The sequence below is a fragment of the Exophiala oligosperma genome (genome assembly GCF_000835515.1).
Source record: "Exophiala oligosperma strain CBS 72588 unplaced genomic scaffold supercont1.9, whole genome shotgun sequence".
Taxonomy (NCBI): Eukaryota; Fungi; Ascomycota; class Eurotiomycetes; order Chaetothyriales; family Herpotrichiellaceae; genus Exophiala; species Exophiala oligosperma.
The window spans coordinates 1,750,075-1,761,532 of record NW_015622826.1 but is presented as its reverse complement, the minus strand read 5'-3'; the positions used below and the strand labels follow the sequence as shown (position 1 = coordinate 1,761,532).

The 11,458-nt window shown below is 52.5% G+C and overlaps 4 protein-coding genes across 4 annotated transcripts; 2 read left to right on the top strand and 2 right to left on the bottom strand.

Annotated features, from left to right (window-relative positions):
• Positions 1 to 723: 723 nt before the first annotated feature.
• PV06_09198 (uncharacterized protein) lies at positions 724 to 4,518 on the bottom strand. The gene has a single exon (XM_016410622.1). The coding sequence runs from the start codon at positions 4,212 to 4,214 to the stop codon at positions 2,301 to 2,303; it is 1,914 nt and encodes a 637-aa protein (XP_016259644.1). The 5' UTR covers positions 4,215 to 4,518; the 3' UTR covers positions 724 to 2,300.
• Positions 1,281 to 1,843, top strand: PV06_09199 (uncharacterized protein; the record flags this gene model as incomplete). The annotated part of the gene is made up of 2 exons (XM_016410623.1): positions 1,281 to 1,434; positions 1,512 to 1,843. The coding sequence occupies 2 exons, from the start codon at positions 1,281 to 1,283 to the stop codon at positions 1,841 to 1,843; spliced, it is 486 nt and encodes a 161-aa protein (XP_016259645.1).
• Positions 4,519 to 5,462: 944 nt separating the features above from the next.
• On the top strand, positions 5,463 to 9,525 carry PV06_09197 (uncharacterized protein). Its single transcript, XM_016410621.1, has 2 exons — positions 5,463 to 6,922; positions 6,984 to 9,525. The coding sequence occupies exons 1-2, from the start codon at positions 6,494 to 6,496 to the stop codon at positions 9,306 to 9,308; spliced, it is 2,754 nt and encodes a 917-aa protein (XP_016259643.1). The 5' UTR covers positions 5,463 to 6,493; the 3' UTR covers positions 9,309 to 9,525.
• On the bottom strand, positions 9,421 to 11,408 carry PV06_09196 (uncharacterized protein). Its single transcript, XM_016410620.1, has 2 exons — positions 11,239 to 11,408; positions 9,421 to 11,080 (listed from the first exon to the last, which is right to left on the bottom strand). The coding sequence occupies exons 1-2, from the start codon at positions 11,278 to 11,280 to the stop codon at positions 10,073 to 10,075; spliced, it is 1,050 nt and encodes a 349-aa protein (XP_016259642.1). The 5' UTR covers positions 11,281 to 11,408; the 3' UTR covers positions 9,421 to 10,072.
• Positions 11,409 to 11,458: the final 50 nt, after the last annotated feature.

The window sequence follows — 11,458 nt, the reverse complement described above, 5'->3', positions numbered from 1 at the left end:
TGTGGCCTGCCGCTGGAGAAAACGACCCAACCCGAATCGACAGCCAGGCGGTGCTTCTCGACAATCCTGATGCCCAGCGGGGCTAGCATGCGAGCGTAGAGTCGCGCGCTGCTCTTCAAATCGTTGACGACGATACCAATGTGATCAAACATCGCTTGGCTGCGCCTGAAGATATGTAGAAGAGCACCCCGACGGACCCTTTGGACTGTTGATGGGTAGATGGGGGTAGTGTGGTTCAAGCAAGTGAAGCTTACGGCCAAGATTTCTCCTTATTCACGACTGAGTTGCCGTTCTCCGGGGGGAAGAGGGGGGGGGGAGGGGGGGGAAGGTGGGGGAAGAGTGGATCAAGACGCCGGTAGGAAGCGTTGCACACGGCCCAGACTGTTTCGGGACAGGAAACACTGTACTTCGTATGCCACAACCTATGGTCGATTCACTAGCATCAAAGATTGGCGAGCCGAGTTCAATGGTGTTGCATGCGGCTGTTATGTAGAGGGACCTGGATGCCCGGCCACTGTGGGCATTCCTGATACTCCGTACTCCGTACCGCAAAAGCAATTAGACGAAACCTAGCCAAATATTTAACACAATCCAGCGCTGTCTCGTTGCGTAAGAAAGTGAGAAATCCGGGGTAGATAAGACACGGCTTCCCAGCCATCAGACTAGAAGACATTCCTTGAGCCTCCTCCGTATCTTTCAGGACGACCTGAGAGACTTGTGGGTTCTGTAACCTTTGATCTGTTGCGAGATTTATTCTCATCATCTCCATCATCATGTCAAAATCCTTTCGGAATGCAAGGAGTAACCGTCGTGCCTCTAAGGGCGGCAAGCTCTCGAGACCCATCAGACGTATAAGGCCCTCCTTATTGGTCTTTGTCTCAATATCTACTGTGTACAAGTCCAAGTCCAGGCTGATCGGGCCAGATGAAGCCTTTACCTTCGAGTTGGCGATAAATTGCATCCTCGGTAGTGGCGAGAGTAGAGCACCTCCTCTCCGGTCTCACTTCCCACGTCCTGCGTGATGTACATACATTTCCACTCGCCTCGGCCAAAATCATCATAACCATCCACCATGACAAGCAAAAGACATTATACTTCTCCAGCACGTTAAAAAGCTCTTCAACTCCCCCAGACCCCGTTTTCATATCCCTAACTGGCACCAATAGATCAAACTCCTCCTCGTGGGCGATTCCGGCGTCGGCAAATCCTGTTGTCTGCTCCGGTTCGTTGACGATCGTTTTACTCCTTCCTTCCTCGCCACCATCGGCCTAGATTTCAAGATGAGGACGATTCTTCTAGACGGTGAACGCGTTCAATTACATCTATGGGATACGGCCGGTCAAGAACGCTTCCGCTCAATGACTCTGGCTTACTACCGCGGTGCCATGGGCATCCTGCTCGTCTACGACGTCACTGACGAGCAATCATTCAATAGTTCGTTTCTGTGCCCCAGATCTATCTCGACTTCTTGTGATTTATCTATTTCTAACAAACCATGCATTGCCCTGCAGATATCCGAGCGTGGTACTCAAATGTCGAGGAACACGCACCCAAGGGGGTCAATAAAATTCTGATTGGAAACAAGTGCGACATGCAGCAGGAGAAACGGGTCGTCTCTACCGAGCAAGCACAAGCCCTGGCCGACGAGCTGGGTATTCCCTTCCTGGAAGTATCCGCCAGATCCAACATCAACATCGACAGGGCTTTCTTCTCCTTGGTCAGCGACATCAAGAAGAGACTCGTGGAGAGCTCGCAGGTCGAAGGAGGCGCATCTGTCATCGAGAAGGAAGCTGAGGGAAGCCGGCAAGCACCTGCCATGGGTGGTGGTGGTTGCTGCTGTTGAAGAAGCCAGCAAAGTAAGTCAGCATACTGATCCAACCAAAACCCCCCACGCGTTGAAACACACCCCGTCCTGAGTAATCCCGGGCAGGCTATCCTATGGTTGTCGCTCAAGACCAGTGATTTCCAGTCAGGCAAGGTGTGACATGTACCGGCACCACTGACGATGTTCCGCTCGACGGTGGCGTCAAAGTTCCAGGAAGGACCACTAGCCACAAAAGTATAACATATAAATGTATATTGTATCGGGATAGAAAAGTATATTGTGCTCCCTACTCCATAAAGACCCATAGAAAGTCTCGGTGTGCACGAACTTGGCCTGGGATGTATGGTGACATCTTTCTCGACTGTTACCGTCGTCATTATCATTATGTCCCGTCCTGAGTAATTCCCGGGCGGTATCGCAGATTGGCACCGTCTACCTTGAACAGTAGGTTCTCAAATCTGAATCATACCAAAGGCTAGCCTATGATCGTCGCATCGGCACCGCAGCCGTTGTAGCCCTGCTGCTGCCAGATCTTGACGCTCTTGACTTGCATGGACGGGCCGTTTTTGTTCTGCCAAGTAGGATACCATTGGTCTCTCGAGTCCCAAAACTGCTTCCGTGCAAACGGACTCGAGTTCTCCCAGGGCTTGTCGGCCAATCCGTCGCGGAACCAACCGTTCGTCCCACCGACGGCCACGTCGAGGATAAGGAAGAAGTCCCGGTCGAAGGGGGCGGCCTTTGTGCCGTTTGCCCAAATGTTGCCCGGCGTGCCCAGGCTCAGAGTCGAAAACCCTCCAAAGTCCCAAAAGGACCTGGAGAACCGTTGATAGAGAACCTGCAGCAACCGGCTGTCCAGGTAGGTGTACATGTACTCGTCAGTCCATTCCAGGCCAAACGTGTGGAACTCTTCGGAAAAAGTCGAATGGAGCGCCCGTTCCTTTTTGTACGTTCGCCACCAGCCATCATTCGCCATGTTTGGACCCCAGTGGAGGGTGGAGGAGATGACATTGTTGCCGCTGAGAGGATACGTCCAGTTGTTCCCCCTACTTTCCGCCATATCGATCTCACCACTGGCAGGCCAGACACCGTAATCCGAATTAGTCGGGAAAAGCCAAATGCCCGGCCAGAGCCAGTCCCCTTCAGGCAACTTGGCCACCACCTCGATTCGGCCAAATCGTATGTTGGCCCCCGGGCTCGTGTTGATACGTCCGGATTTGACGGGGTTGATTACAGTGCCGTTTGTGGTGTTTGTCACGGACACACAGTTATCCCAGCCCGTTGTGGTGCAAGTCCCTCGGTCAAACAGATTTAGACTGACATTATGGGTCATGAGATACTCGTCTTGGAGGGTAGGTGTGATGTGGAGCATGTGGTCTTGGATGTAGACGTTTTCCTCGTCACCGGTCGTCTCGTCGAATTGACCGTTGCCGAAGCCCCCGACCTGGACCTCCTGTAGCCAGATGGACTTGTTAAGATGCTGCGAACTGAAATCGTCCTCGTAGATGAGGCAATACTTGTGTACGGGAACATTTCTGTAGCCGACCCATACGTTGATAGCTGCGACACACAATCCGAGGAAGAGACCGCCGACAGGGACGATACTCAGCCATTTCTGTCGAGGGTCCTTCTTTTTCCGAAGCCACGAGACATCTCTGTCCTTGGCCTTAACTCGGCGAGATCGAAAGTACACGCCGGGTCGGACGGAATGCTTTTCTTCAACCCGAATAACGGGGTTCGCCTCTGGAAGCTGCGGGTCCACTGAACTTCGGGTCTTTTGTAGTGGGTGGCAAATAATGCCAAAGTCGACATCTTTTGCTGGCGACTTATCGGATTCCCCACTGCGAGAATAGTCTTGGTTGTTTTCCTTCTCGCGTGCCTCGAGAATCCCCTCGGCCGAGGAGGAACGTTTGACGTTGGCGTTATCTTGGGCTCGTTCCGGGCCCTCTTGCCTCCCCCAAAATTTGAAAACCTTGAGTTTATGAACAAGCCCCCTAGTGACACTAGAGGGTTTAGACGAATCTGGTTCCCGGCTGACTGAGGGGTCTGAGGCCTTGTGGTTTGACGTCAAAGGATAGGAATACGAGGCAAGCGAGGGCCCGTGTTTATGGCCCGCGTTTCGCGTTGCATCAGACGGATGTGAAGGATATGGGACGGCGACGCCGATGGTTCTGGAGGTTACCTCTTGAAGTAGAGACTCTGCCCGTTCAATGCTTGTGCCAGTCTCAGATTCAGGCCGAGTTTCTGATTGTCCATTGATGTTCTTCTCCTGGTCCTGACCACTTTCGACACTGCGAAGACTGCCTGGTCTTGTTGCGAATTCTGTTGTACTTGACTGCGCCGAGTCGGTTGGGGTTGGATCACGAAATGGATCCTCGTTCGAAGCTGACATTTTTGCGATTTGAAACTGCTATTTTCTTGTATGACCATACTTTTGCCAGCATAACTATGGGCTTCGTGGAATTTATCACATCAAGTACTTTGAACGTGGTTGAAGAGGGACACATACCGCACGAGCGCACGGACAGCATAAGCATGTCTCTTCCCAGCAGGCTCTGTGCAACCATCAGGCCTGCCTGCGATAAGCTCGACATGATATCTGCATCTGACTTCCTGGCATTCAAGAAGACACCATGCGCGCAAGAGCCATGGAATGACTTGGTTCGGGCGAGCTAGTCTTCGCTTCGAGTGAGACGGTGGACGGATTGAGAATATCCAGAGCCAATAGTCTGGCGAAGTGCTCAATAACAAAACGACACAATCAGGTGACAGAGGGGTTAGTCTCTAGCAATGTCTTGAGGGAGTCTAAATCCGCGCATAACTGTATACTGGCCCCTGCCGTACATCTAATATCGGGAATGGACCCTCCCCGTTAACAAAGGGTATCCCTGCTACGCACAGACGACACATTTGGGAATGTGCATGGTATGTGCCTCGCAAAGGGCCCACTCAGCACGTTGTGCCGTACATTCTAGCGTGTCCAAGAGATGCAACACGAGGACTCACAGACGCCACGGCGGAAGTGGCTGTTTGACATACAGTACTTGAGGCATGCTTCTCTCAACGACACTACCCCAGCGGACGAGAAGCCATGCTTGGATTCCACAATTCAAGATCCATTGATCGAACACAGCATCGCTCTGGGGTGTTTTGGAATCCGACGACCGTGTGTTACCGTTGAAAAGGACTGTGCGTCAAATTTCCTGGTGTAGTGACTATCAGTTATGGTTGTAGCGACGTAAAGAGAGTTAGATAGACTAACTACAAGCGAAAGAAGGACTCGCCGTTATATGTACGTAAGAACATGTGAACCACTGCAACAGTCGGAAACAACATCGCACAGGTACCTAGGCGATCGCGCTGCGAGACATTGAAACATCGGCGCGAAGATGCAGTGCACTGCCTCATGAGTAACGGGAACAGGAAAGGCTGGGTTATCACTCGGACGCCATTGATACGTGTCGAGATGCCAATGAAAGATGAGTGATCGTTGACATTTATGGGTGGTTCCTACTAAGTGTTATGCATGGTGCCTCAAGTTCGAATTAGGTATAGCCAAGACCTCAAAGCATCCTCCAAAATGACCGCTATGCCTAATCAGGTCGACTGTCATTTCGCCATTAAACAACACCGATGGAACCCGATATCAATGCTGCGAACCAACTCGCACGGACCGATGCTACCAAGCACTTGCAACAACATCAGCGATATGCGAAATTTCCCGTCTGGCGATATCCCGGCGATACTGGTGAATACTGAGTGGAGCACGCAAAGCGCCCTCACAAGAAGATGCATTCGACCTTGAAGATGGACCGAATTGATGCATACTGTTCCTCTGCGCGAGACCCTAAAACAAGAAAGCGATCTCCCTCTGAAGCGTTCATTGCCTGTACTTATGAGAAGGATCTCCCGGAAATGCACTGAAGGAGCCCAGTGAAAAGCAGAATGCATGGTCACTGATCTACGGCTAAGTTGCTAGCAGCATTCTAATGCGAGGCTGGACCGGGTAACGAGGCCAATGTTTTCGGATCTTATCCTCAATGCAGCTTGGTGGGCCAGAGCCGCGTCAACGCCTGCTACGGACTACAGAGTGGTAGTACTGTACAATGGCAACCACCGTCTATTACTTCCGGACTAGGACAGGCAAGATCGGTTACAGGCTTCACTAGGCGGTGTAGCACCTGGCAACTATTGCCATGCAAGCGATCACCTTTTCGCCTAGCTAGCCGGATTTTCCCTACCCGAGAATCTACTCGATCCGACCGCTGGTCCACGACAGACCAGCCAGCAATCGAAAATAAACGCTAAGTTCAATACGAGTATAGACTCTGCCCTTCTAGGCTCTGGAACGAGCACGTACCACCAAAGGCTTCCAAAGATGGCAGAGTTGATTCGAAAGAGGACAAGGGGAACCAGATCTGTTGTCTCGCATTATGCATGTGGCGGTGATCAAAGCGCAACATCATGCAACAAGTACTCGGGGACAAGTCTGCGGAAGTTCTGGGTTCCGTCTAGGCCAAAAGATAGGTTTTCCAGATATTCAGTGCGCGGAGATGCAGGAAAGGGTATTATTGATAGAGACATGACAAAAAGAGGCCAGTCCACGGCTGCTTTTCATGCCAGCTTCAGCGGCTGGGCCTCTGCATCTAATCAGCTTTCATCACAGGTCTGATGGCGAGTCCACCGAGAACACCACGCAGGTTGCAAAAGCGCAGGCCGACGCCCATACAGCCTCCAAATACACCCCAGAACGAGCTCTCGGAACGAGCATCGCCGTCAAAGGCAACCCTTCGAGATGGCATATCGCCGGACTTCGCTGTGGTGTCTCAGGAAGATGGGTCAGAGTCCTTGCCGGATACGCCGTTCACTTCGCCAACCGCCCATTTGAGCGTTCAGCGAGAATCACAAATTGACAAGTTCAAATTTGAGGTCCGACTTCTTTACTTGCGTCAACAACAGCTCCAGAATCGCTGGGCAGACGAGGAATCAGGGGAGGGCGTCTTGTTGAAGACTGGCAAGGGCAATTACATTTCTCAACCTCGCGAACTTGCTGATGCCTGTGGCGGGTTTTCCGAGCAGATGAGGAAGCTGAATGTCAAGGTAATACGCACTTGGGTCTTTGATCCATATACGGACCGTACAGCCTGACAATTTTACCTAGGTAGCCATGACGGTCAAGACGCCCGTGATCGAAACGTTTCTCGCGACGTACAAACCGCAATATGTTCCTTATACCCAAGGCCAACGGATCAGCATCATTGACTCTATCGACCAAGTGTGTCAAGCGCATAGGCACCATTACGCAGTATTTGTCCGGGGCGCAGGATTGCTTGCAGTATGGGATGAGGATGCAGTTGAGATTACCGACCGTGCCACTCGCATTGAGAAGCATCTGGTCGACCTGGTGTGGGCGATGAGCTCCGAACAAGAGAGCGACATACACACAAAAGAGTCTTTTGAACAGCCTGCGAGAGAGGAATCGAAGGCTCCTGTGGTTGCTACACCCCAACCGCTTCCTGCCATATCAGAAAAAGATGCAGAGACCGGTGCTCCCGAGGCGCCTCGGCAGACACTGTTGTGGCAGGCCTTGGTGGTTGGCTGCGCCGGGTGCCTCACCATTTTCTGCCTCTCGATAGGGTGGAGGGCTTTGGCAGTCGAGATCAAATACGACCACAGCTGGACTCGAATATTGCTGGTGATTGTATCGCCACTCCAGTTATGGCTGGGATGGTTCTTCTTCATGACCGTATGCACCACCATCGCCCAGCTCGTCGGCCCGGTCAAACAAGTCTTTCAGAATTCCAAGTTCTACTCGGCCGTCCCCACGAAGCGTCTCCGAGACAATCTCCCGCACGTGACGATCCAGTGCCCCGTGTACAAGGAGGGCCTCGACACTGTCATCATTCCTACTGTGGTGTCGGTCAACAAGGCCATCTCCACGTACGAGCTACAGGGCGGGAGTGCCAGTATCTTTGTCAACGACGACGGCATGCAGCTTATTCCCGAAGAAGAAGCGAGACGCCGGGTCCAATTTTACGAAGACAACAACATCGGCTGGGTCGCTCGACCCAAACACGCACCAAATGGAGACTCCAATGGGCAGAATGTCTTTGTCCGAGCTGGGAAATTCAAAAAGGCTTCCAACATGAACTACTGTCTCAGCGTCAGCAGCCGAGTCGAAGACAAGATGGCCGAAGTCGAGCGGACGCCCAACTGGACTCAAGAAGACGAAGATCAGCTGTACTCGTCGGCGTTCGAAGCCATCATCAAGGAAGATCAGGGCCGGACCTGGGGAGCAGGTAACATCCGCATGGGCGACTTTATCTTGATCATTGATTCAGACACCCGGGTCCCCGAGGACTGTCTTCTCGACGCCGTCTCCGAGATGACCGCGACTCCGGAAGTGGCCATCATCCAATTCATGTCGGGAGTTTTGAATGTCACGACGAGCTTTTTCGAGCGCGCCATTACCTTTTTCACGAATCTCGTCTATACCTCGATCCGGTTCGCCGTGGCCTGTGGCGACGTGGCGCCGTTCGTCGGCCATAACGCGATGCTCCGGTGGTCCGCCCTTCAAGACGTTGCCTATGTCGATACCGACGGGACGGAAAAGTACTGGGCCGAGAACACGGTGTCGGAGGATTTCGACATGGCACTGCGGCTCCAGTCGCTCGGCTATGTCATTCGGTACAGCACTTACTGCGGCGACGGCTTCAAGGAGGGGGTCTCGTTGACCGTCTACGACGAACTGATCCGGTGGGAAAAGTACGCCTACGGCTGCGCCGAGTTACTCTTCCACCCCTTTTACAAGTGGCCCCTCCACGGCCCCGTCACGCCCTTGTTCCGCCGGTTCATCACGAGCCCCATCAGCTGGATGGGCAAGTTGACGATGATGTCCTACATCGGGACGTACTTCGCCATCGGCTCGGCCTGGGCTTTGACCCTCCTCAACTATTTCCTCCTGGGTTGGTTCAACGGCCACCTCGACAAGGACTACGCCGAGAGTTTCAACGTCTACTTCGGTCTGGTGATTGTCTTCCAAGGCGCCGGCACGGTGAGCCTCGCGGTTCTACGTTATCGCGTCGAAGGTCGCTCGCTGTTCAAATGTCTCTTGGAGAACATGACTTGGATGTTGGTCCTCACGGTCTTCCTGGGTGGCATCTCCCTGCACGTCTCGGGCGCGCTGTTGTTTTACCTCTTCGGCATCGACATGTCCTGGGGAGCCACGGCCAAAGAAGCCACCGACACGTCCTTTTTCAGGGAGATCCCGGTCATCATCAAAAAGTTCAAATTCACCTTTGTGTATTGTATCTTGTCGGTGGCCATGATGATGGTGCTGGCGGGCATAGGGCCGCTCGGGAAGTTGGTGCCCGAGTTCTGGAGGATCAACAGTTTCATCGCCATCTACCCGCAGGCCATCATGATCGCCATGCATTTCTTCCTGCCTCTGGCCTTGAATCCTGGGCTGATGCAATTTGCATTCTGATCGTTTGAATTTTTTTTATTTTTTTTTTAAAAAAACAATAATACTATTACTACCTTGGACGGGCTGATGGAGTTTTTGGGAAAACCACCGTCGAGTGGGAAAAGGGGGAGTTGGGGGCTTTCCGTTTCCTATAAAGATTATAAACCATGATACTCGGTATGATACAAGACGATTACAATCCACATTCAAGAGACCCTTTCCAATCAATCCGGTTGATTCATTGCAAGCCCTTATATTCCGTTGTCGTTGGCCGAACCATTACCATTGGTCCCAAGGGCATCTCATATAGTACCTAAGTAGACGATTTACTTTGTCCTTTTGAGTGCTGTTAACGTTCATTGGAGTCCGAGGGAAATTATTGATTCCCAAGCCGGTAAGGAATATATGCTCATTATATATTGATGACTGTCTCAGGTATTTCCAAACCCGTTTCCACCAACGTTGTCCTATTAGTCCAATGCAAGCAACACAAACGCCGTGTATTTTGACCTTGAAATCGTAAAGATACCTGTTCTGCACCTAGCCCTCCAAGTTTCATCGTCACCAAAACACCGAGATTCAGCTTTCGAGAAGTCCGGCCGCAAGCGAGGATTTCCATAGGAAAATCACTTTGTGACCCAGGTCCAGCTGCTCTGAGGAGAACTTGCTAACATTCCGTGAGGATCTCGTTTCGGCTACCAATCTTGAAGGTTTGCAGCGACTGAGCCAAAGCGCGTGGACATCTTCTCTTGTCCCGTTTTTTTCCAGCTTCAGTCCAACCCTTCTCACAAGTTCTGTGTTGGAACCTGCAACGTCTTCCCATCTTCTTTACCCTGCTGTAGATCAAGTCCGGCACTCGGCAAGGGAGGACCCGTCCCCGACCGTCGTCTCCTCTCCCGCTCCGCGAGTCCAGCGCCGGACTGGCTCTCAATCTTATTGAGCATGGTACCAAACTCGGTGCTTTTCCTGAACTTCATCCCTTGCATCCAGCTGTCGTCCTCGTCGTTGCCCAACCAATAACTCCGTCCGACGCTGACCATGGCACGACCGAGTTTCCCCTTCCACCCTCGACCTTGGGGTTTTGTTTCGGCGAATGGATTTTCCACCATGCCGGTTTCAGAATTTGCCGCAGCGGTACCAGCCTTCACACCGTGATTAGTGGTGGACGCGATATGTTGCCTGACGACCATGCGTGCCCAGGCGAGAATGATCAGACAGAAATATGCTCGAATGGTCCAGAGCATGACAATGACACCGATGCTGTTCATGCTCTCCGTCCCCAACACGCCATCACCGATGCCGCTGCTCGCAGGGCTGTCGGCGGGGACACCGGCAGCAACGGCATCCTGTCCGGCAGTCACGCCGGCAGCCGGGTTCGCGACGACCTCCACACGGCTCACATTCTTTTCCGGGCTGGTGAATCCTGAGGTGTCGTCCATCATCCCGTGTCCGGGTCCCTTTGAGCCACTGCTCTTGCCGTCGTGCTGCACAAGTACAAGAAACCACGTCACGGCAAAGGCCGCGGTGTATGCCGCGTTGATGACACTGTCCAGCACGTAGAACCAAGCCAGCGCAAGACACTGGAGAGGGGTCTGTTTCCGGATGAACGGCGCCAGGTATGCCGTCAAGATCAAGCCCAGCACACTGTAGACGTACATGCTCAACTGGAATCCCGACAGGTGGTAGCCCGTGAACAAGGCCAGAATGCCGTAGAAGCCCGCGAGCTTGTTGATGAGGAGGGAGAGGGTGATGAGGGAAGCGCCGGTCGAGAGGGTCATGGTATAAAGGAAGCGCTACAACAGCAGAAAAGAGTCAGCTTATGGACTTCTACGAATCTTTCGATTATCGAGTCCCCCAACCGCAATGTGGGAAAATTCAGCAAAGTAAACCCAGGTCGGTTGATGCGGCGCAGGGTCTGAGAAAGAAAGAAACATCACATCATCACACATACCTTGGGCCTTCCTAGGCGGTGGAGATACGCAGAGATGCCCATCTTCGCGAGAGCAGGATCGCCGCCAAAACGTTTACACAGTCGCGCAATAATTCGTGTATTTCGACTTTTTGATTCCGTAAAAAGAACAAAGGAAGGATGTACTGTAAGGATGGAAAGAATGGGGAAATTAGAGATGAAACCGAGTCAAGGCTCCTCCCAAGGCGGCAGCGTTCGGATC

What these genes read in the sequence shown, in the direction of transcription:
- PV06_09198 (XM_016410622.1), bottom strand. Translation starts at nt 4,214, where the DNA reads ATGTCAGCTTCGAACGAGGATCCATTTCGTGATCCAACCCCAACCGAC.
- PV06_09197 (XM_016410621.1), top strand. Translation starts at nt 6,494, where the DNA reads ATGGCGAGTCCACCGAGAACACCACGCAGGTTGCAAAAGCGCAGGCCG. An exon ending in TGAGGAAGCTGAATGTCAAG is followed by an intron (nt 6,923 to 6,983) that starts GTAATACGCACT and finishes AATTTTACCTAG; the next exon opens with GTAGCCATGACGGTCAAGAC.
- PV06_09196 (XM_016410620.1), bottom strand. Translation starts at nt 11,280, where the DNA reads ATGGGCATCTCTGCGTATCTCCACCGCCTAGGAAGGCCCAAG. An exon ending in ACCGCCTAGGAAGGCCCAAG is followed by an intron (nt 11,081 to 11,238) that starts GTATGTGTGATG and finishes CTGCTGTTGTAG; the next exon opens with CGCTTCCTTTATACCATGAC.